The 26,783-nt window shown below is 52.7% G+C and overlaps 1 protein-coding gene, 1 long non-coding RNA gene and 1 other non-coding gene across 3 annotated transcripts; 1 reads left to right on the forward strand and 2 right to left on the reverse strand.

Annotated features, from left to right (window-relative positions):
• Nucleotides 1-1,857: 1,857 nt before the first annotated feature.
• SLC6A7 (solute carrier family 6 member 7) lies at nt 1,858-22,490 on the reverse strand. Its single transcript, XM_043464978.1, has 14 exons — nt 21,972-22,490; nt 16,866-17,049; nt 15,073-15,204; nt 14,728-14,962; nt 12,932-13,070; nt 11,464-11,598; nt 10,437-10,540; nt 10,190-10,314; nt 9,384-9,496; nt 8,932-9,063; nt 8,337-8,436; nt 8,045-8,145; nt 7,298-7,465; nt 1,858-3,651 (listed from the first exon to the last, which is right to left on the reverse strand). The coding sequence occupies exons 1-14, from the start codon at nt 22,002-22,004 to the stop codon at nt 3,442-3,444; spliced, it is 1,911 nt and encodes a 636-aa protein (XP_043320913.1). The 5' UTR covers nt 22,005-22,490; the 3' UTR covers nt 1,858-3,441.
• On the forward strand, nt 4,127-14,720 carry LOC122439710. Its single transcript, XR_006268968.1, has 3 exons — nt 4,127-4,453; nt 5,606-5,755; nt 12,856-14,720. It is a non-coding gene; the product is annotated as an uncharacterized LOC122439710 (long non-coding RNA).
• Nucleotides 5,602-5,763, reverse strand: LOC122441162. Its single transcript, XR_006269294.1, has one exon. It is a non-coding gene; the product is annotated as a U1 spliceosomal RNA (small nuclear RNA).
• Nucleotides 22,491-26,783: the final 4,293 nt, after the last annotated feature.

Genomic DNA, 26,783 nt, shown 5'->3' on the forward strand with positions numbered 1-26,783 from the left:
AACCCTCCACCAGCCTCCCAAGGTCAGGGGTCCACAGACACAAAGATCAACTAAGACAGGAAGCAGAGCGCTGAGTAAGTGTGGGGTGCCCTGGGCGGGGCTGAACTCTAGGTCATTCTCACTGGGAATTCTCAGGCAAGCCCTGCCTCTCTGACTGCTAAGCCCCTAAGTCTGCCAAGCTGTTGGCCTGCATTGAAGGCCCAACAGGAGGCCTTAATTGAGCCATGCTGCTTTATATCTTTTGAATCATTTTTAAATGGGACATATTTTGTAAAACTCCAGATTTCCCTCTTCTCTTAAAAATCCAGAATATCTGGCAACCTGGGCCCATGCTTCTGAGGGGTAGCTGCTCCTTTAGAGAGACAGACCTTCTTTCCCAGATCACCACAATCTGCACCAGGCCCTCTTGTCTCTCTAACACTAAGGGTCAACTGCCATTTACTCTCCCACTCACACCTACAGCTTTGCTCGCCCAGGTTCCCTGCCCTGTAGGCACTTGGGTTTGGCACCTGCTGGGACATTCTAGGATTCCAGGCTAGGGTTCTACTCCAGACAGGGCCGATGTCTTCTCTCAAGTGAGAACTGTGCTGTCAGGGTTTCCTCCAGCTGTGGGTCCCTGATCCCCAGTCAACTCCCACTGCAATCGGGGCCTAACTGGCATCTGGTATAAGGCGGGGAGATATGAAGTCAGTATGGGGACCAGGATGGGGGCAGTGGGGACAGGGTGTGGGCAGGGAGGGAGCAGGAGTGTGGTGTGGCAGGGAAGGCTGTGGGAGCAGTGGAAATGGGAAGAGCAGGGAAGACTGGAAGACTGGGCCAGGGAGAACAGTCCAGGAACTGCAGAGGCAGGAGGAAGCAGGGCAGGTGAATGAGGTTGGAGAGGCTGAAGCTGGTGGGGGTCTGTAGAAACCTACAATCCTCCAAATGCAGACTTGGAATCTAGGAAAAGAAAAGCCTAAAATCTTAGGATCCTCCATTCCTGACTCCCAGCACCCAGGCCTACAGCTCAGTCCTAGGAGCCGAGGCTCAATCCTAGATTAAGTCCTGAGCATGCTTCCTCCAGGGCCAGGGCAGCTCTGAGCAGGCTGGGTACCTGGGGCTCTGTGAGCAAGGCTTGAGCCCACCCCCACCCCCAGGGTGTGGGAAGAAGCCTTCTGAATTGTGATGGCCATTCCTGCATCCTTTGCAAATTAGCAAACCCATCTAGTCCCCCACCTAGAGCCCCAAAGGGGGGTGGGGCGGAGGGGGCTCTGACCCTTTGTTAGGGGAAATTTATTAATATCCGAAATATGCAGCAGCCCCTCCTCTCCACCCCAATCAAAGCATTTGCAGACACCTGGGCCTCGCATTTGAAAGGCCCTGGGGCCCTTTTATATTGGCAAGGTCCTGCCAGATGGGGGTGGGTAGAACCAGGAAATTCTTCCAGCCTGGGAAACTCTTGGCTCCTCCCAGTCCCTCTATTGGAGCTCTAGCTGCTACTGCAGGTAAGGCTGAGGAAGACCTGGGAAGGAAAGGAGGACAGCCAGCCAGGGAAAAGAAGAGGACTGGTGGGCCCTGGTTTGTCCCCGGCTCTGCCTGTCTCCACTGGGTAGCCTTGAGCAAGTCTCTACCCCTTGGTGGGCCTTGGTTTGTCCATATGTATAATGGGAGACTAAATGGTCATTAAGGACCTTCCTTATCATCCTTCCTAAGCCCCACCCACCCACCACTGCCGTGGACAAACCGCAAAGCTAGTGTCAGGCCAGGAGGGCCAGGAAAGGAGGCAGCTGAGCTTCAGTTTCTTTATCTGTCCACTGAGAACCAGAAAGTTCTGTGCTGGCCACCTTGTGGCTCTCAGTGGCAAGGAGACAGGGTAAGGAAGATGACTTCACTGGTGTTTATTAACAATAAGCCAACAGGACACAGATGAGTTGGGGAGACATTGGGGGAGAGAGAGAGCAGAGGCTGGACAACTGCTCCAGGCCGCCCTGCCCCACAGAGGATGCCCTGTGCAGGGAACCTGCTCAGGCATTTTCCCACCCCACCCTCATCCTTCAGGGACGGAGGGACCCTAGGGCAGCCCCTCCCATGCCTGGGGTTTGCAGATGCCAAAGTCTCTGGGCAACCTGTCCCCAGGTCACAGGCCTGGGGTGTCGGTTGCTCTCTGCCTCTACCCTCATGTCCACGCCCAGGGACCCGCATGCTGAAGCAGAGTGGGCAGCATTGGGACCAGACAGTCATGTGTGTGAACCAGCTCCAAGTCTCTTAGTTGCCTGGTGGTCCATAGCCAAGGTCAATTCCCCAGCAATGCCTGGAGCTGGTGGAGACAGTGAGGGCTGCCAGGACAAGGAAGAGGGGAGGAGGGGGACCCTAGGTCCTGACTGTGACCCCTTGTCTCCACCTCCACAGGGCAGGGCAGGTACCCCCTCCCCCAGTCCTAATCGTGTCCACGGCTCCCTGTACAGGAGGAAGTGGGGTCCAGTGAGGGAAGTTGTGGGGTCCTCCTCCTTTCCCTTCCCTCCACCCACTTAACACCCCAGCTTAGGCATTGGCCCCTATGCTCTGTCCTCAGCAGGCTTCCCACCTCCTCCTGGTGCTCTGAGCCAGAAATATATTCTGTCTAAAGCACAGGGTCATGCAAATGGCCTGCCTGCCCATGTCCCTGCCTCCCCCACCCCCTCAGTCTTCATTCGTACCCGAATCCTGTTGTAACCTGAAAACACTTGCTTCTCCCACCATTCTCCCTGCTCACGTGGCCTTGGTCACTCCCTGGACTGCCTCCTGGCCCCAGGGGAGGAAAAGGGGGCCATATTCTAACCCCACCTTGGCTGGGTGAGCTCCTTGGTCAGAGGCCCTCCCCACCCTGCCCTCCTCTTTTTCTCTCTCCAAATCTGCCCATCCTCCAGGGCCTCAGGCCCCACCTCCTTTACGAAACTTGGCCTGCACCCGTGACCCCATGGGGATCTTTCTCCCACTTGACTTGCTAACCCTTGATGGGGCCTCACGAACCTTGGGACACCCAAGTGTCCCTGCCCAGCTCCAGATTCTGGCTGCATTGAAGTGTATGGGGCAGGCTCCCTTAAGGAAAGAGAGGGGACTGAGTCCTGAACAGAGATGAGCGGGTGGTGCCAGCTGCCATGTGAAAAAGGGAGCTAGTTGGTTAGGAGGCCTGGGGTCCAGTCCCATCTGCCATGTGACCTTGGGTAAGTCCCTTCTCCTTGGCCTCAGTCTGTCTGTCTATGAAGGAAGGGCTGAGCTGGCTCATCTCAGCTTTGAATGTCTGTGTGTGTGTGTAGGGAGCAGACAGAAGTTTTGGGAGAGGCAGAGGTCACAAAGAAGGACTTGCTTTGGGGACCAGCATCACCATGGCAGCCTCCAACAGCCTCAGGCCTCTCAGAACCCCAGAGGGTGTGCCGCTCCCCTTGGGGGCCGACAGGGCCTGGTGTCTGCCTTCTTTCCGTCTCACATCATGGATTCCTCCTCCTCTGCAATCTCACGGTCTACTTCGATAGCCGTGTTCTCGAAGCTGGTGATGCCCCCGTACTTGCGCATGTGCACCATCAATGGCTTGGGTGACTGGCTCCCAACCAGTGTAGCCACGTACATGCCTGTCCGGTTCTCCTCCAGTGATGGGCCCCAATCCATGGTCGGCCGGCTCGCCTGCTGAAGCCGCTGCAGCAAAGCAACCACAGGGGTGAGAACCAGGGCTGATGGAGTGTTTCTTGCGGCTAAGCACTGGCAAAACCCTCACCAAGTCACCTGGATTAGTCTTTGCAAAAACTGGGGGAAAGGGAGGGGGCGCTGTCACTTCCCCAGAGGAGTGTCACATGAGTAGAGAGAATCCTGCCCTGCAGCTCATAAGTTGGGTGGGTGGTCTTTGGGCATGAAATTTAAGCTCTGCTTCCAGCATCTGTAACTTGGGAAACAGGATGCCTTCAAAGGATGGTTAGTAAGACAGTGAGATGAAGCTCTCAGCGGGGTACTGATAACAGAATAAGGCCCAGTAAATGGTGGCTGTTGTTGTGGTTACGTGACAGGCAGTCTGGGAGTCCACTCTGGGTCCCTTCCACTAAATGCTGAGTCTTGAAGAGCTGGGAGCTTTGGTGGGACACCCATGCCCTAGGAGGATGGAGACAGAGTGACCATTTAGTCACAGTGGGTGGCATGTGGGATCTTAGTTCCTTGATCAGGGATTGAATCCACATCCCCTGCATTGGAAGCATGGAGTCTTAACCGCTGGACTACCAGGGAAACCCCAGAGTGGCCTTCTCTGACACCCTGCCTCTGTTTTACTCTGATGTCTAACCTTTCCCTCTCTCAGCCCAGTTTCCATGGAAGGAGGGAGCTGACTAAGATGATGACTAAGCCTGGACATTATAGGGTTTCATCTTCCTCAAACCACATTCCCAAAGTTCTCTGCCTGCCCTGCCAGGAAGAAGAGCCCCAGACTCTTCAGTGAAGAAAGACACCAACAGTAAGTGGAGCCACGGGGTGTAGATTCCAAGGGAGATAATGTATGTGAGCCCTGGGCTAAGGGCCTCACATCGCCCCTAACTCAAAGCATAGTGATGTCCATTAAAATGTGTTTATTGAAAGCATGTTACCCCACTGATCAGAAACCTGCCAAAAATTTGTCATCTCACTTGGAATGAAATCCAAAGTGCTCACCTGGCCTTCATGTCTTGGCCCCAGTCTATCTTTATGATGTTGGCTCCTGCCACACACTCTCTACCAACTCTGATCCAGTCTCACTGACCTCCTTGCTGGCCTCAAACATGCTAGCCCCTCCTGCCTCAGGGCCTTTGTGTTGACTGTCCTTCTGCCTAGGATGCTCTCCCCTTAGACATCTAAACCAATCACCTTGGCGATGTAGTCAGGTGTCTATCACCTCCTCAGGGAGGTCTCCCCTGGTCACCCTGGCCAGAACTTCCTTCACTCTCTATTCCTGTATTCTGGTTTGGTTTGGTTTTTAAGTATTACACTTACCACTGCCTTCATATGTTTGTTTACTGTCTGTCTCCTGCATTAAAATACAAGTTCCCTGAGTTTAAGGACTGAAATTTCTTTCCAGCTGCACTCTAGTGTCTAGACCAGGTTTCCCAACCTGAGAGCCCTGCTGACACTGTGGTCAGAGAGGAGTTCTGCACATGCAACAGTGTGTAGCAGGATGCCTGACTTCTAGATGCCAGTAGCATCCTTCCTCCAACCATACCCTCTCAGGACAATCAAAAAGTCTCCAGACGCTACCCAATGTCCCCTAAGGGCAAAATCACCCCGGATTTTGAGGCGATTTTGAACTGGCTTAGAACTGAGCCTCGTGCATCCCAGCTCTGTGCTGAGGATGGGCTTATTTAATCCTTAGAGTATCCCAGTGAGAGGGTATTATTATTACCTCCAGCCCCACAGATACTATCTGAAAGAATTAGTTAAATTGGCCAAGGTCGCAGGGGGGGAAGTGGTGGCGCTGGTGTTTGAACCCAGGCAGTCTTGACCACATCCTGAACTTGAAAAACACCCTGTTTTTCTGTGTCTCACAGTACTGACTATGTTGATGAGCTTTTTCTTCTCACAGCAACCCTATGGGCAGGTATCACTATACTCATTTTTTTCCCCTTTTTTTTCCAAGGAGAGAGTGAACTCAGCCCCCCACTACCACAAATTATGCAGTTGAGTTTTCTACACTTGGGGAAATCACAGGGGTCAGCACATCTGGAGTGCAATGGATGAACCACACCCTGGAAAACCACCTTCGTGATCATGGCAAGTCCCCTGACAGGTAAGGACACTGCCCTCATTTTAAAGACAGAGAAAGCAAGGTTCAGAGAGGTGCATTCACTTGCTTAGGATCCCAAAGCTGGCAAGGGGCAGCCCCAGGAGTCCTATCCTGGTGTGTCAGTGCTGGGTGGGAGCCCTGGTCTCTGAAGGTGGCACCCCTGAGCTGGACTGTGACTCCTCTGGGGGACTCACAGAACGCCCAGTGCCCTGGCCCCTCTGCCTGGCTATGGGTGGTGGCAGCAGCAGGACAGGAAGGAGACAAAGCCAGGCTTGGGCACCATAGACTTCCTCCTTCCCTTCGCGGACACCCTGGCTCTCAACATGGAGACAACCTTCCTTTGGCAGCACAGGTGGGGCTGTGGGGTTCAGAGAGGGAAGGGGTTGGCCTCAAGTCACACGGCAGTTGGAGACAGAGCAGTGGCTGGACTGCAGGGCTCCTCTGTGGTCTGTGCTGTGTGACCACAGTCCACTTCTGCCAGGGAAGGGCTCTGAGCTTCTCTTCAGAAACTGGAAGGTGGGATGAGGGACAGCCAAGGAACAGGGAAGGTGAATGAGCAGGTGGGCAGCAGTGTGCTGGTTAGCAGGCTGGGGAGGAGTGGAGGGGTATAGGAGTCCTGATTCCTAGCCAATTTCACTGTTATAATTATTCCCACCCTTGTCAATTTCAAGTTATCAATGATTTCACCACTGGCTCACAGTTCTCCTGAATATTTAACAGTTAGCTCTCATGAAGCAGTGCTGGTGGGTCTAGCACATTTCTAATGGTGGGCATGTATGTGTGTGTGTCCCAAGGCTGTCTCTGGGTCCTAGCATGCTCACTCAGCCCTGCTCACTCTGAAACCCTCTTGCCACCAGAGGACTCCCCGCCCACTGCCTCAGAAGTGGAGGACTCAGTGTGTGCAGGGCACTTGAGGTTCAGGGCGGGGGGGTCTCCAGCAGACACAGCATCCCGGCATGTCCACTGACCCACAGAGGGCCCCTGCTCCCATATTCTGAGCCTACAGAATCCCATGCCAAACGGCTTGCACTCTGTGTGCTTCCTGGGTCTCCCCACAAAGCCCTGGCCATGGGCAGGGCTCCTGGTCACTGGAGAAGGGTGATAGCTCATCCTTGGGGTCCCTCCATGTTGCTTCAGACCCTGAGTTCCATAGGAAAGCTAGCAACCCAAGTTCAAGTTCTGAGCCGTGCACAACTCACCATGGGATGGTGGATAAACCCCTTGTCCTTTCAGGTTCCCCCAGGACAGGTGGCATTGACCAACATTAGTGGTCTCTGGATTGCGCCCCTCCCCTGCCAGAGGCCCCGCGTGGTATGAGGGGTCACAGAACAGGACTCTGGCCCTCAGAGCCTGCCTCAGCTCAAGCTGATCAGAGCTGATTCACAACTCAGGCTACTGGTTAGGAAAAAATGCTCTTCCCAGTTAAAAGCACTCTGTAGGCCCTGAAAAAGGTGTTGGAGCAGAGATTGTGTGCTCTAGAGGTTGGGCGCAGAGCAGGGCCATAGGGTTGGGGGCTGGGGGCAAGCAGGGGTGGGGCAGACTCACCTCCCAGAGCGAGCCCTCCTCTCGAAGCACGGCTACCAGCATGCCAGCTGGGATCATGAGGCAGGACAGCAGGCCCATCAGGATGCCCAGCAGCTCCGCCCAGGCTGGGAAGCGGTAGCTGCCATACACTGAGGGCTGGTACTTGACGATGCTATACACCAGCAGGGCCTGCAGGTGGGGGCTCCTAGTGTCACAGAGGGCCTTGGGCAGGCCCCAGGGCGTGGGATAGCCCAAGTCTGAGCTACTGTAAAGCCTGAGATAGCTCAGCCCAGGGCCATCCCAAGGCCTGAGAGAGCCCAGCCCAGAGCCACCCAGTCTCTGAGAAAGCCCAGTCCTAAGCTATACCAGAACCTGAGCTGGCCCATCTTTGGAGCCTTTGCAAGTCCTGAGACAGCCCTGTCCAAAGCTGACCCAATGCCAAAGTCTGAGACGGCCTATCCCTGATAGACGGCTCCAAATCCAAGGCTAAGAAGCACAGCCTCACCACCCCAGCCCTAAAGCTCTGAAGCCTAAGAAAGCCCCACTCATTCTGCTAATCAAACACAGGGCCAGGCCCAGCACAGCTACAAAAGCTGGGGGCACCATGGGAGAGGGGAGTAGACCAGGATCCTGGTACTCACTCTATCCCCCCAGCCCTGACAGAGGTCCACTGAGGGCCAGGGCAGTCCTCCCAGACTGAATGCCCAGAGGGCCCGTGCTCTCACCCCTGAGCCCCCAGCCAGCAGCCCTCCCTTCCACCCTGGTTACCAGGAGCGTGGCTGGGGACAGGAACAGCCAGCAGGCCCTGAAGTAGAAGCCCGGCTTGAAGCCCAGCATCATGTGGATGTCCCGGCAGAACCTCTGGATGCCTGCATGGGGAAAGGAGGGGAATGGCCCCACCCACAGCCCCACAAGCACCATCAGCCCCTCCTCCTACCAGTTGCCCCCACTGGAAACCCTGGCCCTTGGGACCAGGGACCCAGTGCAGGGGGGCTCCAGGGTAGACTCCCATTCTCCCACAGCGGGGGAGCCTGACTCCGCCTCCCACAGCCCCTCTCACCATACACCCGGGTGACGGCGAGGCACGTGGTGATCACCACCACCATCAGCCCGAAGCTGGCGCTGTAGTCGTCCAGAAGGACCAGCCAGTACATGCCCCCCTGGAACACAAGTCACAGCTCTGGAGTGCCCTCATCCCAGCCTCGATCCCCAATGCTGCCCCTTCTCCAGGCAGGAAGTGAGCAGGGAGCAGGCAGGCCAGTAGAGAGAGCAAGATGGTGAGAGTGTGACTGCTGTCTGCCTGCCAAGCCCTCTATACACACCATCCGATTTGAGTCTCACAACAAGCCTATAGCCTATATGTAGACCCCACTTTATCAGTGGGAAAACAGGCTCAGGGAGGTGAAGCCACTTGTCCTGAGGTCACTCATCAAGTGCAGGAATAAGGCTTGAAGGCTTTTCAGACTCCAAAATCAGAACTCTGGGTCATAGGCCAAGCTGCCTCTTGAGAAAGAGGGTCTGGGCTGCACTAGCTTCCTCCCAAAGAGGAAGAGGCAGGTAGCTTGGGGCGTGTTTGGCCTGGCCACAGACAGAACTGCGGGTGTCTGCCCCAGCCTTGCCCACCAGCTGTCCGCCCACCCCACAGCACCACTCACATCTGTGGTGAGGACCAGCCCCATCAGGTACATGGCCACGCAGATGAGCCCCGAGAACACAGCCTTCTTGGGCCGAAGGTAGTATGGGAACTCGTCCGTAATAGCTGTCACAATGGTCTCCAAGAAGGCAAACTGGGGGGAGGAAGGGGGTCAGAGTTCTGCCCCCACCACACACATACAAATACACACAGAGATGTACATCCGACAGATCCAGATACACACACAACACACACACATCATCCACACATCACACATATCATACACACAGCAACATCACATGAAGACATACACAGATACACAGTCATACATTTCACACTTGGACAGATACACACAAACATAGATACACATACAGACAGAGACACCCACATCACACACAGATAACTCATTCAGCGAGACAGACACACATTGCAGACACGTACCACAAGGCACACCCACTGGCATGGGCAGCTCACCTGGCTGTCCAAGCCGAGAGTCAGCAGCATGAAGAAGAACAGGAAGGACCAGAAGGGTGACAGAGGCAGCATGGTCATGGCCTGTGGGTAGACGACAAAGGCCAGGCCAGGGCCTGGGCCAAGGGCACACGGGGTCAACAGCCTGGGGAACGTGGGGGCCCCACATATGTACTTAAACACACATGGTTACTACTTACACCCACATGGGCCAAACTAAGAGATGTACACTCACTGCACACTTCCAACACTTTCTTAACTCCTAAGACACAGGCCAGCACACTGTCCGTGCTCCATAAACACAGGTTGATAAAAAAAATAAATTAATTATGAGTACATGAGTAAACACAAGACCAAATATAAACCCTCATTTGAATACACTTACGTGCACAATCATTTGCACAAACAGTTCCACGTACACACACACTCAGATACTCCCATTGGCGCAAGACAGTGATTCACAACATCATCTAAACCCTCAGTTCACTTACACAGGCATCTCCATACAGGATGTGACTCATCTAGACGAGCAAGGCAAGTTCCTGAGATGTGACAAAACACGACAATCTCCTCCAGAAAGTCACTTCTCTCCAGACACAGGTTGATATATACTCATTTGCACACCCATCCTTTTGCACTTGAACACTCAGAAAACAGTTCAGACACATTCATTTGCATGCATGCTATGCATGCACACACACACACACCATACCCATCCAAAGCCTTGCTGGTCCACATGTATGCTCACTTGCCCAGCCCAGCTGTGCCCAATGCACCCTCCACCCACCAGGGCCAGGCAGCCTGCCCACCTGCTTTGGCTACTTGGTCCACAGGTACACCCAGCTCCTGAGACATGTAGCCCAGCACAGAGAAGATGGCAAAGCCAGCCAAGATGCTGGTGATGGCGTTGCCCAGGGTGACAATGAAGGTGTCTCTGCCAGGAGAAGCCCAGGCACAGGCCGGGGTGAGTGGCCCGGGTCCTCACCCACAAGGCCCTCCCCGGCCAGCCACTCTCCTACCCACTCCAGCCGCCGGGGTCTGGGAAGCAGCACTGACCTATAGATATTCTGGTGAAATGTGTTGTAGGAGGCAAAGGTGAGGAGCCCCCCGAAGCCCACACCCAAGGAGTAGAAGATCTGAAGAGCAGCTTCGATCCACACCTGTGGCAGAGAAGGATGCAGAGGGAGGGCAGAGAGGAGAGGCTGGCACACCGTGGTGCCCAGAGAGGGAAGGAGGTAGGGCGAGAGCCAGTTGACAGGCCCAGGGATGCTGTGGTGAAGGGCCTGGCTAGTGAGTGACAGCGTCTGGGAGCAAAGCCCGCTCTAACACTGCAGGACTTGGTCAAGTTCCTTCGTCTCTCTGGGCCTCAGTTTCCCCATCTAGGATCTAGAAGATACTCTCTAAGCTTGGTCCAGTTCTGAAGAAAGTAGTGCCTTGTATAAATTTTCAGTAGATGTGTACTGACAATCAGCCCCTGTAACCCTTTTACTGCCTCTCTAGAGTTGGAGGAACCTGGATTTGAATCCCAGTTCCCCCACTTTCTTTTTTTTTTTTCCAGTTCCCCCACTTTCAAGCTGTGTAGACTGTCCGGGCCAATTACCTCTCTGGGCCCCAGGTCCCCCGTCTGTACTGAGGGGATAGGAATGGTACCTGCCTCATAGGCTGGTGGAAAGGATCACATGACTACATTATGCACAATGCTAGAGTAGGGGCAGGCGTAGTCATCCACCAACAAAGAAGAATGCTGGCTGTCAGGACCATTGTTTCTATTATTATTACTAATACCCTCCTTAGGCTTTAGAGGCAGGTCTGGGTGGAAGTCCCAACTCTGCTGCTCCCTAGCCGTGTGATCTGCTAATTCTTTGGGGCCTCAGTTTCTTCATCTGTAAAATGGGAGAATAATGACTACTGCATAGGATCGTGTATAATAATAAAGGAGAAAGACACACAGTGCCAAGCACAGTGTCTGGTACAGGGAATTCACCATGTGGAAGGCCCTCCCCCCACTCCCTTTCCCAGGGGAGTCTTCCTTCCACTCCATAGCCTGATGTCTCCCTTTACATGCTAGCCTTGAGGGTCTCACCTTGGAAGACAACAGGTGGTGGAACTGAGGGGTAAGATAGAACTGGATGCCCTTCCAGGCCCCAGGGAGGGTGACTCCACGGACCAGCAGCATGAGCAGAATGAGGTAGGGGAACGTGGCCGTGAAATACACCACCTGAGAGACAGTACATGGGGACAGAAGGGGTGACCTTCTCTCTTCTCTCCTCCTCTTACTGAAACCCCCATCTTACTGACTCACCTCCCCAACCTTCAGGTAGCCCAAGTTGGAAACAGCCACCATCTATGATGTTCTCCTTCCTTCCCTCACTCCCACCACACATCACTGCTTCCCAGGACTATTCCCACCCATCCACTGTCTCCAGCCCTGTGCCCTGGTCCAGGCTCCCCACCCCTCCCCTTCTCTCACACAAACCCAGCCTGCATAGTCATCAGACATTGGACGTGCCCAAATTCTCCTCTGTCCTGTCCTCACCTGTTCCCAAACCTCCAGCTTCACCCTCAGCAAACACCAACAAGTCCCAAGCCCCTCACTGCCTTGGCTTGCACCATGATGACCTCTCCTGGCTTTCTAATGGTCTCCATGCTTTCTAACCTTTCTTTTAATAGTTCTTTTCCTCATGGACAACATCTCTCAGCACTTTGCAGAGAGATAAGTTCTAATTTATAAATGATTGAGTAAACCACTCAGAAGGTTTCCAACTCCTGAAACAGCTCTATGGCCCTTCCTGCGCTCCATAAGCTACAGTGGGCTTTGTCTTCCCAGCTTCTAGCTAGTCTTTTTCACATAACAGTTGCCTGATTTTTCCACCTGGGGCTGATTCAATTTCCAGCTCCAGGCCCAGCCAAGCAGAGCACTCAACCCTTCTGCCCAGGGTGACTGGTCCAGAGATAAGTCTAAGACCCATCTATCCAGTGAGACTCAATTCTAGGATTTTTGAAACCTAGGGCAAGGGAGAACCCTAAGTAGGAAAGATGTATGCCTGGAGTTGCTAGGGGCAACCTCATGAAGAATGAAGCCTGAGAAGTCAATCTGGAGGAAAGCATTGCTGAGAGACCAAGAGAACAACATTCCTGATCTGAACCCCTAAATCCAGCTGTACCTGAAATAGACCCTCTGGACTTTACAACTGAGTTTGATAACTGGCTTCTAGTCCTTGCATTTCAAAGAGCTATGACTCATGCCCACCCTCCAGGCATTCAACAAACACTTGCTGAGCTTCTCCAAAGTGTCAAGCACTAGATTAGGATAACAGATAGGTCCTGCCCTTGGCATGTTTCTAGTCTAGTGAACCAGCTTAGCCACCATCCAGCCCCATCTCCACATCTTGCTTCAGGCAGTGCCTCCCCCTTCCCTAGTCTCAATGTCTTCTCCCTTCCCCTCTTCTCATCTGAAGTCCATTCATCCTCTCAGGTTCAGTCCACACCCTGCCTCCAGGAAGCCCTCACCCTTCCCAGCCTCTCAGGCCTCCAGGGCCTCCCAGCTTCACCTTGCCCGAGGACTTCACACCCTTGAGGATACAGAGGAACACGATGACCCAGGCGAGCAGCAGGCAAAGGCAGAGGTTCCAGCGGATGTGCCCGGGACTTCCGATGCCCTGGCTTCCTTGGATGTGGAGGACGTAGCGGCTGTGGGAGACAAGGCCTGAATGTCCTCTGGTCCCCTTGTCATGCTCCACAGACACGCAGTGAAGCCGTGGCCAGCCCACAAGCCTATCCTGGCTGTTCTCTGCTTGATTCCTCTCCATCCTTCTATGATCAGCTCTGCACCCAGGAGTTGGGCCTCTAGAGACACTATCACCCAGGCTTCTTCCTCTTCAGTTTCCACATGGGTCTGGCTAATGGGAGGCAACAGCAGGAGACTGGATGATGGGTTAGGGTATTTGCGTACATGTGTGTATACACGTGTAAGCATGCACACCTGCACACCATCAGAGGGTCTGGCTGTGACTGCCTTTTCTACAGCACAGCTGGTTAGGTGGCCCTTCCTCTGAGGCTTTCAATCTGCCCTGGTTCTGATAACACTGCCTCCTTGCCTCAGGGGTGATATGACTGTCTCTCTTGCTAGCCCTTGGTGCCTCACATTTTCATGTGGATCCCTCACCCCTGTGAAGTCCCTCCACTCACTCAACTCCCTTCAGTGGAGCCCTCTGACAGTGCCAGCTGCTTCCTGCCTGCTCCCCAAGTGATGCAGCAGGCCATGGTGTTGCCATGGAGAACCTAGGCAGCTGCCAGTGACCATGTCACGTTCTTTGGCTTTTGGTTGCAGACCCAAGCCTGTTCTTCTCCACTGGTCAGGTATATTCCTCAGCAGGTGCAGACACTTTAGATTCATTTCAAATGGACAAATGAATGAACTATGTAATAAATGCAGGTTGGAGGCTAAAACCTTTAAAAACATGGGGCTCATTTGGGAGAAAACTCCTAAGAGTAGCCTTTTGCAGGCAGAGGGGTATGGTTATCTGGTCTGTGTCCTCTGTCCAGCCAGTGGTCCCTACCTAGGAACAAGGCTACTCTGGAATGTTCCAGAACAGGACCAGGCATCAGGAGGCCTTGGTTCCAGTACTGCCTCTGCTAGTAAGTACTGAGCAAGCCCCCGGGCCTTGTTTTTTCAGCTATAAAGTGGGACTTTGGGACAGGCCAATGGGCAGTGATGCCCTTCTGACCCCCACCACTCACAGGGGCTCGTGATATGGCTGGTTCTGAGTTACCCGTGTCATTCTCAAGCAACCCTATACTCTCCTTGAGTCTCCTCTCTCCTGTTAGACTAAGCGGAGATGGTCCGTGTGACCATGGTCTCTGCTAAGTGTTTTGTCTACTAATATAGTCGGCGCTCAATAAACACAGATTGAATGAATAAACGAGTGACTGACTGACACCATCCTATGAAGCAGGGACTCTTACTGCCCCTTATACAGAAGAGGAAACTGAGGCTCCACATGTTGACAATGACTGTTAGCATCAGCACCATTACTATCAGCTAGCATTTATTGAGCACTCACTATCCACCAGGCTGAGCGGCACAATTTATATGCCTTCTTTCCTTTAATCCTCACAGTAGCCTTCAGATACTATCACACCCGATTCAAAGATAAGCATCACAAGCCGAATAAATTGTTTACGGTCACACAGCTGGTCAGGTGAAGAACTGGGATTAGAACTCAGAGTCCATCCAACACAGCACCTGAACTCAACCTTTGAGGTGCATGTAGAGCCCCATAGGAGCACGGGCACAATCCCGCCCTCTGTCCCTCCCTGCCTGCTGCTGGGCCAGCAGGGGCCTGACCTCCAGTACTCCTCGCTGGGGCTGACAGTGCTGGTGAGGTTGAGGGGCAGGGCCCCGTTGCCATCCGTGGAGCCTCTGTGCTCGAGGCAGAGGTCCGTGTTCCACCAGTTGCCGCAGTGTTCCCAGGGCAGGGTGCTGGTGAGGGAGGCGAGGAGGTAGAAGAGCACGTAGGCGATAATCATGTTGTAGTAGACGGCCACCAGGCCCACGATGAGCAGCATGGCTGCACCGGCACCTGCGGCGGGCAGGGGCAGCCTTCAGGCCAGGGAAGCCATCCCCCTGCTAGAGTTCACCCCCCTCCCTGCCTCCCCCAGGCTTTCAACATCGCCGCCCCCAAGGCCTCACCTTTGAAGAGCGGGCTGATTTTCCAGACAGCCAGGGGTCCCAGACTGGAGAACTGGCCCAGAGAGAGCTCAAGGAAGAAGAGGGGGATGCCGCAGATGGCCAGCATGAGGAAGTAGGGTACAAGGAAGGCGCCTGCAAGGAGGAGGGAGGGTGGGGAAGGTCTAGGGATGGGGGGGTCAACTCCCCTGAAAGCCTAGCTGTAGCCCCACCCCCTCCCATGACTGGCAGACACCTTCACTTCTCACGTGGGGCTGGGCATTGCAGGACTGTCTTCTTTTCTGTCAGGAGATCACTGAGGGCCAAGTGGACGTATGGGGATTTACTTACCTCTGTAGCCCTAGTGCCCAGGCCAGGACTGGGCTCAGAGCAGACATTGAGTGAATGAATGAACAAATGAGTGAATGAATGAATGCATTCCCTGCCAGATAAAGTACAAACTCCTCAGTACTGAAATCGATGACCTTTAGAATCTGGCTCCTGTCTACCTGCTCCCCCCCTCCTCCCAATGCCACCTCAGATGCTTGTGGCTGCCACCTGTAGTCGCCTGTGCCCAGCATCCCTCCTCCTTTTCTTCTCATATTGGCAGCTAGCTCCTTTACAGGACTGCCCACCACCATATGGCTCTGGAAGGGCTGCCAGTCACACCAGCCAACCCCTGCCCACCCTTCCTGGGCACATATCCCAAGGCAGGCCAATTAGAGACCTTCCCTGCAATTCAGCATAGATTCATTCAGAGGGAACAGTTCTGAGAAGGAAGTCATTCCATAGTTGTCTTTGGCCACCCCCGACACACCTGTAGGGAGGAAGTCTGATCCAGGGAAAAATGAGGTCAGCACACAGAGAGAAAAAGCCTCGGGAACCAGGGAGAGGGAGGGCAGAGACCACTGTGGACATCCCTGAGTTCCTGGAGCTTCAGAGGCTAGCACTCATTCCATTCTTCCCCATCGTCCCAATTCATTTTGTCCTCGCTTCATCTAGTTTCACTTGCATTTCTGTTGCTCTGCCAATATGTGCTTCTTTAAGGAGTTTGGTAGACATGGGAGGAGACACGGAGTGCTGGCAGGAACAGATTGGCTCCGGAAATGATAACCCTGGGGTAGAACGTTGGGTCGCCACTGTGTGACCTTGGGAAAGGAACCTGGCCTCTCCAAGCACAGTTGCCTCATCAAGACAACAGTGCCCACCCAGGTGGTTGTCATCAGGGTTAAGTGAGGCAGGCCTGGGGCCTGGCAGATGGTGAGTGCTCAACCCCAGCTATTGGTGGTGAGACTTAGAATAGCCACTTGATGAAGAAGCAGGGACAGAGAATTTAAGATGGAAAAGATGTTGTATTTGCAGCTTGAAAGGAAGGAACCAGGAGGCAAAGCTATATTGAAGATTTAAGGATCCAGGAGTAACTGATTGATGGAGTGAGGTTCCAAGGGAGGTGAGGTGGGAGAGGAAGGGATGGGGAGAATATTGCGAGCACAGTAACCACTGATAGGCAGATACAGCCCTTTATCACAAAGCAGAGGCAGCCCCCTCTGCCCATCACTTAGGGCCCAGGAAGTGCCAAGGCTTAGGGAGAGAACTGAGTGAGTATCCACGCTGGGGATGAGAGAGGAAGGAAGGGACTGGGAGAGGAAAAGGGATGAGGCAGGGTGAGCTCCTACTTCCAGCCCAGGTCACCGCTTTCAACTAATTCAGCCCAGGGTCACATAGGGGACAGTGGCCAAGGTCACTTAAAACCTCACTCCACCCTGAGCCTTGGTCCACTGGCCTCAATGCCCCTCATGCAGGCATCAAACTCATACCTCCTCCATTGGTATAGGCTCGATAGGGAAAACGCCAGACGTTCCCCAGGCCGACACAGTAGCCAATGCAGGACAGCAGGAAGTCCAGCTTGCCTGTCCAGTTCCCCCGGTCTGCAGCAAAGTCCATGTCCAGGTCTACATCGCCCTGGTCGCTTGGGGTCATCAGCAGGTCTGGAGTGACAGGCTGCCAGTAAGAGACACCAAAGAGGTGAGGCAGAAAGCTGAGGCCAGGTTGAACTGGGATCCCCACCCCCCACCCCCATCTTGAATAAGAATATGAACTCAAACAGGGCTAAATGCAAAGAACTCTATTGGTTCAGATAATCAACTGCTCTCACTGTTAACCTGGTCTGACAGGTTAGCAGGCAGGAGCTCCTCAAGATTTCAGGTGACTACAAACTTTTGAGAGTAGTAGGGTGGCTCTGGCCCTCAAAAAGCTACTTTAATCTTGGTTTGGCTAACACAGAGGTCAAATCAAGTGATGGTCCTATTTTGATGATGATCTTAATAACAGTTACCATGCGTGAGCGCTTATGCACTCACTGTGCGAAACATTTTACTCACATTACCTGATTTCATTCCCAAAACAATTCTGAGAGCTAGGTACAAACAGAGGTATATGCATACTCAGTTGTGTCCAACTCTTTGCGACACCATGGACTGTAGCCTGCCAGGCTCCTCTGTCCATGGAGATTCTCCAGGCAATAATACTGGAGTGGGTTGCCATTTCCTCCTCCAGGGGATCTTCCCCACCCAGGGATTGAACCTGTGTCTCCTGCATTGGCAGGCTGATTCTTTACCACTGAGCCACCTGGGAATCTCTGAGAGCTAAGTATCCATCAAAGGGAAACTGAGGCTCAAAGAGGTATGTATCAATGACAAATCCAGAGTTTTTACAAGGCTGACTAGTGGGAGAACCAGGTCTCCAGTCCAGACTTGCTAATGCTGAAGTCCAGATCTTCAATCACCCAGGTCTGGAGTCCTGCTACTCCATTCTGAGCGCCGTATTTTAAGAATGATACCAGCAGTTTGGAGCATGTGCACAAAGCAGGTGGCTGGACTGGAGCATGTTCAGGAAAAGCAGTTACAGGAGGACAAGAGGAAGAAGCGGGGGCCCTTAGCATAGAAAGGATGGGGCGTAGAGGGAATGTGGGCTCCCTTGAGTTTAGATTTATGCTGTGTGGCTCAAAGAGGCCTGCTGAGGACTGTGAATTTTAGTTCTGAAGCAGGAGGAAGCTACTGAAGCCCCAGTCTGTCTGAGGAAGTTGTGACCTTCCTGTCTCTGGAGGAGAGATGCTTGCACAGAGGGGAATGGGAACCAGCTGTCCCTAAGATCCCCTCCCATAATTTGAGGAGGGTGGAGAAGTTCACTGGGCATCCTCCCTTTAGGCTGGGGCTGGGAGATGGAGGCCCTCCTCAGGGTGCTTGGAATCCTGGCCCAAGGGATGTGAGGCGCGTGTCCATGAATTGTCTGGGCTTTGGACTTGAAAGGAAGCCCAAAGTCCCCAGGATGACTATCTAAAATTCACACAGCAGTTCCCAGAAGTGAGTCTGGGAATGGGGCAGGAGAAAAGGGGCAGTTAGACCTTTTCTGCTTGACTCTGAAAGCCATGTCCCATGTAGAGGAGAACAGAGCTGCAAAGAAGGCAGGTTATCAAATAGTGTCATGGTTTTCAGAGAGGGAAAATTACCTCCTGCTTCCTGCTGAGGAACAACCATGGGAAACAGTGATTCCACTAGACTGGACATCAGGAGATGATGATTTTCACCCCAGGTCTGTCCCAATTCACTATGCAACCTTAGGAAAGACTCTTCTGAGCCTTAATTTCCCCATATGGACACTGAGGAGATTTCCAAAAACAAATCACTTGAAATGTTTGTAGATGTTTGAGGGAACATGGGATTTTTGAATCAAAAAAGTTTGGGGAAAGCTGGGTTATCACAAGGTGAAACAGGTTTCTTTGTTGCAGGACTTGTCAGATCCTTTAATGGGCCACTATGCACTGTGACTCTCCGAGAAGGGACTAGAACAGACAAGTATCCTCCAATTCTATTTAAGAAAAGGGTTTCAAGGAGCTAGCATGCCGGGATATACTTGGCGGAAATGCAGGTCTAGATAATCTTTAGTTAGTAGTCTTTTGGCTCTGATGGTCTGTGAGGCAAGATTCACCAAGGAGACTTCGCTGCAGTGGTCACGAATCAGATCAGGTCCAAGCACAGGGATTCAGCAAACAGCTACTACCCAATTTGTTTTATCTCCTAAAATTGCCCTTCCTGGCACCAGCCCAAGGAGGTGTCTACATACACATCAGGTGACAGAGGAAACTTTGCTGGTGACTTGTCATGTGAGCAGTGCTAGAATGAAGATGGTGAAAGGAGGGTCCAGGTGTCACAGGACTGGAGGTTTCTGGCTGCGGTGGCAGAAATGTGGTAACAGCATTGGGCCCTCGGTGATAATGACAGCCATGGTGGTGATCCTGCCTGAGGCTGGCTATCGGCCAGAGGGGCAGTGGTGATGGGGGCAGCCTAACATGATTATGGGTGATGGTGACAATGAGGAAGAGCATGAAAAAGCTGCTTTTCAAGTAACTGGGCTCTAAGGGTTGAAACCATTATATTGCTGGTAATTTCTTAGCTGTGATCTCAAACATGCTGGGGTGAGAATAGCAGCAGCTCCCAGAAACCCACCTCTTCCTTCTGATTCCCCTTTCCCTCTCCAGCTGAATGGGTATCAGTCCTCTGGAGCCACTCACTCCCAGGTGAACTCTAAGAGGGATAGGGTAGCAGCCATTGACACTGGCCCCTGGTATTGGATGCGGAGGCAGGCCTGACACCCTGTGACTCCCCAGTCCCATTCAGGCCAGCTGGCAGGAGGGCCCGATAATGAGGTTCCTCTGATCCCTCCTGAGAAGCTGCTGCCCTTTCTGTGTTCACAGAGCGGTCCTGGCTCTCTGTTTCCATGGTGACAAGAGTTTCAAGAGCAGGATGCTGTCAGCTCCTCCCCCAATCAGAGGGAAACCTGCTTCTCCTCCAGGGACAGAGGATGGGTCCTCCAAAGCTGAGCCAATCCAAAACCCATGTGGTGCCTCCATCCCCACCTTGGGGTAGATCCCAGGGGCTGGCACAGTGAGGATGGAACTAATTGAGAGACAGGAAAGCAACCAAACCAATGGGGCAGGCTGGAAGCTTAATGAGTTAGCTTCACACTTCTGCCTGAATGTGAGGCTCCTACCCCTGATCCCCCCACTCCCCACCCAGAGTCACAGAGGAACACACATCTGAGCTTGCCAGATCCGCACCCCTCTTTTAGGGACCAGCAAATGCAGTCACCAGCAGCAGCAGGTCTGGGAGAGGTAGGATTTCCCAAGCCAAGGCTCTCATACCTTCTTCAGGATGAGAGGGACAATAGGAATCTGGAGTCTGACTTCATCATTGTGCAGACGAGGAAATGAGTTTCAGAGGAGAAGGGGTGAGTTCAAGGTCAAATGGTAAGTTAAGGGCAGAGCAAAGCCAGGACCCAGACCCCCGGCTCCCAGTTGTATGCTCCTCTCTGAACAACACCATCCCTTTGCCACACTTGGTACTTCCTCACTCCCTGCCCCCTTCTCTAAAAGACCAAGAGAGGGGACCCTGAGGCCAAGGGCCCCACCCCTACCCTGTTGGTTTTAGGTTCCTCAGCTTAACCTTCAGGAAAGCAGTAAGTTGCACCCCTCTGTGCCTCAGTTTCCTTGTCTATAAATGGGGGATAATAAGACCCAGCTCCCAGAATTGTTGGAGAATTACTTGAGATAAGGTTTCACACAACATGGGTATTTACATAATGAATGGCCTTGTGCCAGTGAGGGGCGGGGGCTTTCGTGAGGAGGGAGAGGAAGGAGGAGAGAGTAGGATGGAAAAGAACAGCGGCTGGACTTAAGACCCAAAAGACCCACAAATGACCCTAACAAGTCACTCATGTCAGTAAATAAAAAGAACCCATTTATCACAGTAGTTCCACACTCAACTGCCCAAGGGCAGAGCGCTTGAATGAGTGCATGTTGGGGGTGAGGGTGTGGCTTGTGTGAGAGGGGACAGTCAACAACACCAGCTGTTGTGAGTTCATGGTATCCTCCCACCCCAGGACTGGGGGGCCTGCTTTGGTGCCCCTCACTGGGGACGGACCAGCAATCGTCCAGGTTAGAGAACATACTTGTCCAAAGTCACCGGGTAAGTGGCATTTGCAGAGACATTACCCAGGAGTTTGGACTCCTTGGTTAATATTGGCACTTTTAAGCCCAAAGCCAGAAACTTCCCCCAAGACTCTCCCTTCTCATGCACTTGCAACTTGGCTGGGAGGTCCAACCTCAAGGACAAGGTGGGGAGGGGCTGAGGTCTGGGCCCAGGAACACAGAGACTTAGCCTTCTCTCTCATGCCAGCTTCCACCCCACCTCCTGAGCTGTGGGGTCTTGCATTTCTTCCCTCCTTGCCTTTGCCTCCCTTGCGTCCTGCTGAGGGGCAGCCTGGGGTCTTAGCAGGGAAGCTAAAGCTGCCAGGAGAACGAAGTCGGTGGGGAGGAAGCAGGTGGTGGGCGCTGCAGGGCAGGAGCACCGGCAGGAAACCAGAATGCCCCTGTTGGCTCCCGGAGGCTGCTTCAGTGTAGCATGCACAGATAAGGACCTGGTCCAAGCCCCCAACCCCACTAATCCAGCTCAAGTCTGTCTCAGCTATTCCAGCATCCCCCACTCCCCTAATTAGCTCCTGGGGGAAAGGGATGCAGGTACTGGGGAGGGGCGAGTGCCTAGTCCCAGCACCCCTACCTCCCGCCTCCTTTGGCTGCAGACACCTGTTCACAGAACCTGGCCCAGTGAACCCTAGCCTCTCCCCGCCTCCCCTCCCCCCGCCCCCCCCCCGCTCCCGTCGTCACACTGCATCCTGACCCCCAGATGGGGAAGGCCACCCCCCGCCCCGCGCAGACCGTGACCCCTCCCCTCTCTGCAGTCCCGCTCAGCCGGCCTCCCCCAGAGCCCTCAGCCAAGCGTAGGTGTCCTCTCCAACCCTCCCAGGGGGCTCGAGAGGGGGCGGGCCTCTGCACCCCTCCTTCAGGGGGGCCTGCCCTCTTGCCCTACCTTGCGGAGGTGAGCTCCCTGGAGCTTCTTCATCTTGGAAGACAGGTCGCTAGGGCTTCCCGGCTTGGCTTTTCCTGAGCGCAGAGAGCGGGCGAGGGAGCAAGAGATCGTGCCGCTGGCCGGCTGCCGCGCCGTGGCCTCCGCGACTCCCGCACACCGGCTGGGGGCCGCGGGCGCAGGCGCTGCCGTCTGCTGCGGGCGTGGGGCGCGGGCTGGGCGCTGCAAACGCCCTGCCTCTCCCTGCGCAGCGCCCGAGGCTGGGGAGGGGTGCACCGCTGAGCCGGTGTAGACTCCCAGACTGATGGGCTGACTGATGGACAGCGGAAGAGGGGAGAGGCGGGGGGGAAGAGATGCACATCCCCGCAAGCAGAGCTGCGGATTGGAGGGGCCCCGAGCGCGTGAGGAGGGGAGTCTAGGAAGGAAACCCTCGGTGTTGAGGCCTCAGCTATCGCTCCCTGCGTGACCTTGGGCAAGTACTCTGCCCTCTCTGGGTCTCCCTCTCCCTAGCTGGGCAATGAGGGAGACAGGCCATGCACATGAACACTAACAGCCCGGTCTTGGGTTCCGGCATCCCTGTGCCTCCTCTTTTCTGTGGAGACCCTGTCCACCTGACTTAAACTCTCTGTGCTGTCGCTTTTTTACCTGGAAAGTGGGAACAACAAACTTACCTTCCTGACAAGGATGTGAGGAATCTAGGAAGTTTGTACAAAGAAAACTTTTAGCATAGGGCCTGGCACATTGTAGGGGCTCAGTAAACATTTATGGACCAGTATGGGTTGTCCACTCTTGCCAACAAATGAACAGCCAGTAGTCAGGTATTTATTCAATCACCTAACCTACCAATATTTATTGAGCACCTAAAGTGCGCCAGATCCTAGGCTAGGTGCTAATGTTTTCTCAACACAGTGACCTGGAGAAGAGGTTGTTATCTTTGTTTAACAGAAGGGGAAACCAAAGCACAGGGAGGTTGAGTTAAGTTCACAGAGCTAGTGAGGGACCCTGTGACAGAGTCAGGCCTCATGGACCTTCTAGACTAGTAGTAGTCCTGAACATGCCTCTTTTCTTGGGATGAAAGTGAAACAAGAACTTTGGGGTAAGGAGAAAAAATAGGGGATGTGCCACTGTATGGTGGTGATAATTAGCGACTTAGATCATGAACACGTGGGTTCCTGTTCCCCAGAAGTATGACCTTGAAAATGTTCTAGTTTCCTATCTGTAAAGTGGGTCATCAGCCAATTTGGGCTTGGCTGACTTCTCAGAGTGTTGTGAGGGTCCAGTGAGCCCACAGGTAGGATCGGAAATTATTAGCTAGGGCTTCCTAGGTGGTACAGTGATAAAGAATCTACCTGCTAATGCAGGAGATGCAAGAGACTCAGGTTCTTTCCCTGGGTTGGGAAGATCCCCTGGAGTAGGAAATGGCAGCCAACTCCAGTATCGTTGTCTGGAAAATTCCATGGACAGAGGAGCCTGGTGGGCTATAGTCCATGGGGTCACAAAGAGTCGGAAATGACTGAGCAAGCACGATTATATGCATTGGTTTGTGGAACTGAACCCGTATTTGGTAGCAGGCCCAGCATATACATTGCAAATCATGCTCCTTTCACTCTCAGAAGTGTCCCAGTTCAGACACTCACGGCATTGCCCTACTCGCAGCCAACATGGGGAGATCTCTAGGGAGAAAGAGATTAAGTGTCTGCTGCCTCTCCTCTCCGTGGAGTGGGGGACAGGAAGAGTTTAAAGCACAGCACAGGATTGGATAAAGGACCTGGCGGGCTTCCAGGCCTACCTCTCCTCCCCAGGTCCCACTTGTTGTTATTCAGTTGCTAAATTGGGTCTGACTATTTGCAACCACATGGACTGCAGCACGCCAGTCTTCCCTGTCCTTCACTATCTCCTGGAGTTTTCATGTCCATTGAGTCAGTGATGCCATCCAACCATCTCATCCTCCATCACCCCCTTCTCCTCCTGCCCTCAATCTTTCCCAGCATCAGGGTCTTTTCTAGTGAGTCGGCTCGTGGACAAAGTATTGGAGTTTCATCTTCTGCATCACTCCTTCTAAGGAATATTCAGGGTTGATTTCCTTTAGGATTGACTGGTTTGATCTCCTTGTTGTCCAAGGGACTCTCAAGAGTCTTCTCCAGCACCACAATTCGAAAGTATCAATTCTCTGGTGCTCAACCTTCTTTACGGTCCAGCTCTCACACCCATACATAACTACTTGAAAAACCATAGCTTTGACTATACAGGCCCTTGTCAGCAAAGTAATGTCCCTGCTTTTTAATATGCTCTCTAGGTTTGTCATAACTTTTCTTCCAAGGAGCAAGCATCTTTTAGTTTCATGGCTGCAATTACCGTCTGCAGTGATTTTGGAGCGGAGTGGTTTTTAGGTCCCACCCAGCTGCTCCTTTCTTTAAGCCTGGCCTCACAGGGCAGGCAGGGCCTCTCCAGACCCAGGAAGAAAGGAGGCCCTTAGCCATGAATGTGAAGTGAAAGGGAATTCATTGAGCCCTACTGTGTGCATTGAGCTCATATCCAATATCTAAATTTTAGTTCTTTCCAACAGCCTGGAAAGTCAAGTTTGTGCATCCCCATTTTGCACCTGAGGAAACTGTCTTCGAGGAGTGAGGTTGTATGCCCACTTCACTGAAATCTTTGCGCTTTGAAGATAAAGCCAGGAGGGCCTAAGGCCATGCCTCTGTCAGTTCAGTTTAGTCACTCAGTTGTGTCTGACTCTGCGACCCCATGGACTGCAACATGCCAGGCTTCCCTGTTCATCACCAACTCCCGGAGCCTGCTCAAACGCATGTCTATTGAGTCAGTGATGCCATCTAGCCATCTCATCCTCTGTTGTCCCCTTCTCCTGCCCTCCATCTTTCCCAGCATCAGGGTCTTTTGCAATGAGTCAGTTCTTCGCATCAGGTGGCCAAAGTACTGGAGCTCCAGTTTCACCACCAATCCTTCCAATGAATATTCAGGACTAATTTCTTTTAGGATTGACTGGTTTGATCTCCTTGCAGTCCAAGGGACTCTCAAAAGTCTTCTCCAACACCACATTTCAAAAGCATCAATTCTTCGGTGCTCAGCTTTCTTTATAGTCCAGCTCTCTCATCCATACATGACTACTGGAAAAACCATAGCTTTGACTAGATGGACCTTTGTCAGCAAAATAAAGTCTCTGCTTTTTAATATGCTGTCTAGGTTGGTCATAGCTTTTCTTCCAAGGAGCAAGCATCTTTTAATTTCATGGCTGCAGTCACCATCTGCAGTGATTTTGGAGCCTCCCCCCCCCCCCAAAAAAAAAGTCTCTCAAGGTTTCCATTGTTTCCTCTTATATTTGCCACAAAGTGATGGGACCAGATGCCATGATCTTAGTTTTCTGAATGTTGAGCTTTAAGCCAACTTTTTCACTCTCCTCTTTCACTTTCATCAAGAGGCTCTTTAGTTCTTCACTTTCTGCCATAAGGGTGGTATCATCTGCGTATCTGAGGTTATTGATATTTCTCCCAGCAATCTTGATTCCAGCTTGTGCTTCAGCCAGCCCAGCATTTCTCACGATGTACTCTGCATATAAGTTAAATGAGCAGGGTGACAATATACAGCCTTCATGTACTCCTTTCCCAGGTTGGAACCAGTCTGTTGTTCCATGTCTGGCTCTAACTGTTGCTTCTTGACCTGTATACAGATTTCTCAGGAGGCAGGTAAGGTGATCTGGTATTCCCCATCTCTTGAAGAATTTTCCACATTTTGTTGTGATCCACATAGTCAAAGGCTTTGGCATAGTCAATAAAGTAGATGTTTTTCTGGAACTCTCTTGCTTTTTCGATGATCCAACAGATGTTGGCAATTTGATCTCTGCTTCCAGGCCATGCCTGGGGAGAGGCAAAAGCCAGTGGTTCCTGGATCCAGGGGCCTGTGGCTGCCATCACACCTCTTACAGGATGGGTGGCAGCTTGACTGAACCACTCCCTCTCATTGACTTGTAGATTTCATTAGACTCTAAGCAAGGCGCAGAGAAGCATGGGAACAGGGAGTAGAGACAAGGCATTGGCTCAGGAACCCTAAAAGACTTGCCTTCTTGTTGCCACTTCCCAGTAGCACCTGCTCCCCCGAGATCCAGCCCTGGAGGGAGCCAGCCCTAGAGGAGGAGAAGGGAATGGGGCTGGGACTTTAGCCATTCTCAAACACATCATGAGGTGACCACCAAACAGCACCAGCAGTCACTGGGGCTCACCTTTCACATGGGGAAAGTGAGGCCCAGAGGAAGCAGGACTTGGAAAATCATTCAGTGAAGTAGAGGCAAGTGAGGCGAGGAATCAAGGAGTCTGACCCCACCCAGGCTCTGCCCTCCATATCACAGCTTCCTCCATCTTCACCCTCATCACCACAGCCCTTGTTGGAAAAGTCTGTACTTCATACAACAAACAACCCCCTCAACATTTTTCACAAGACATTGTCCACATGAGTCAGTCACCCTCTGAAACTCTAGTTTTATGATCATGCAACTGGCCATGAGTTCTGCCACTGAGCACATTTGACAGTTGTTCTCAACACTACCCCTTCCCCCTCTGAGGGGAAATTTGGGTACCACTTGGCAAAATAACTAGTTAGGAATCCAAACCTAATACATAATCTATTTCTCTTTCCCCCTTCCCTCTCTCTCTCCTTTATTTTTCTTAGTCTCACATCAAACCAGAAAAATGGGGATATGTACTGGTCTTAAAGAAAATGTGAGATGAAAATGTACTTCCTTTTATTATATAGGAAGATATTTTTAAATGCATATAAATAAACATTTTTAGTTTGCTTAAATGT

This window comes from Cervus canadensis, chromosome 4, assembly GCF_019320065.1.
Source record: "Cervus canadensis isolate Bull #8, Minnesota chromosome 4, ASM1932006v1, whole genome shotgun sequence".
NCBI classification, from domain to species: Eukaryota; Metazoa; Chordata; class Mammalia; order Artiodactyla; family Cervidae; genus Cervus; species Cervus canadensis.

Bases quoted from the DNA above. Each gene is read 5' to 3' on its own strand.
- SLC6A7 (XM_043464978.1), bottom strand. From the start codon at position 22,004: ATGAAGAAGCTCCAGGGAGCTCACCTCCGCAAG. The intron at 11,599-12,931 runs GTGAAGCTGGGA...ACTGTCTCTCAG, and splicing joins GTGTGAAGTCCTCGGGCAAG to GTGGTGTATTTCACGGCCAC. The intron at 8,146-8,336 runs GTGAGAGGGGCT...TTCCCCATGCAG, and splicing joins CGCCGTCACCCGGGTGTATG to GCATCCAGAGGTTCTGCCGG.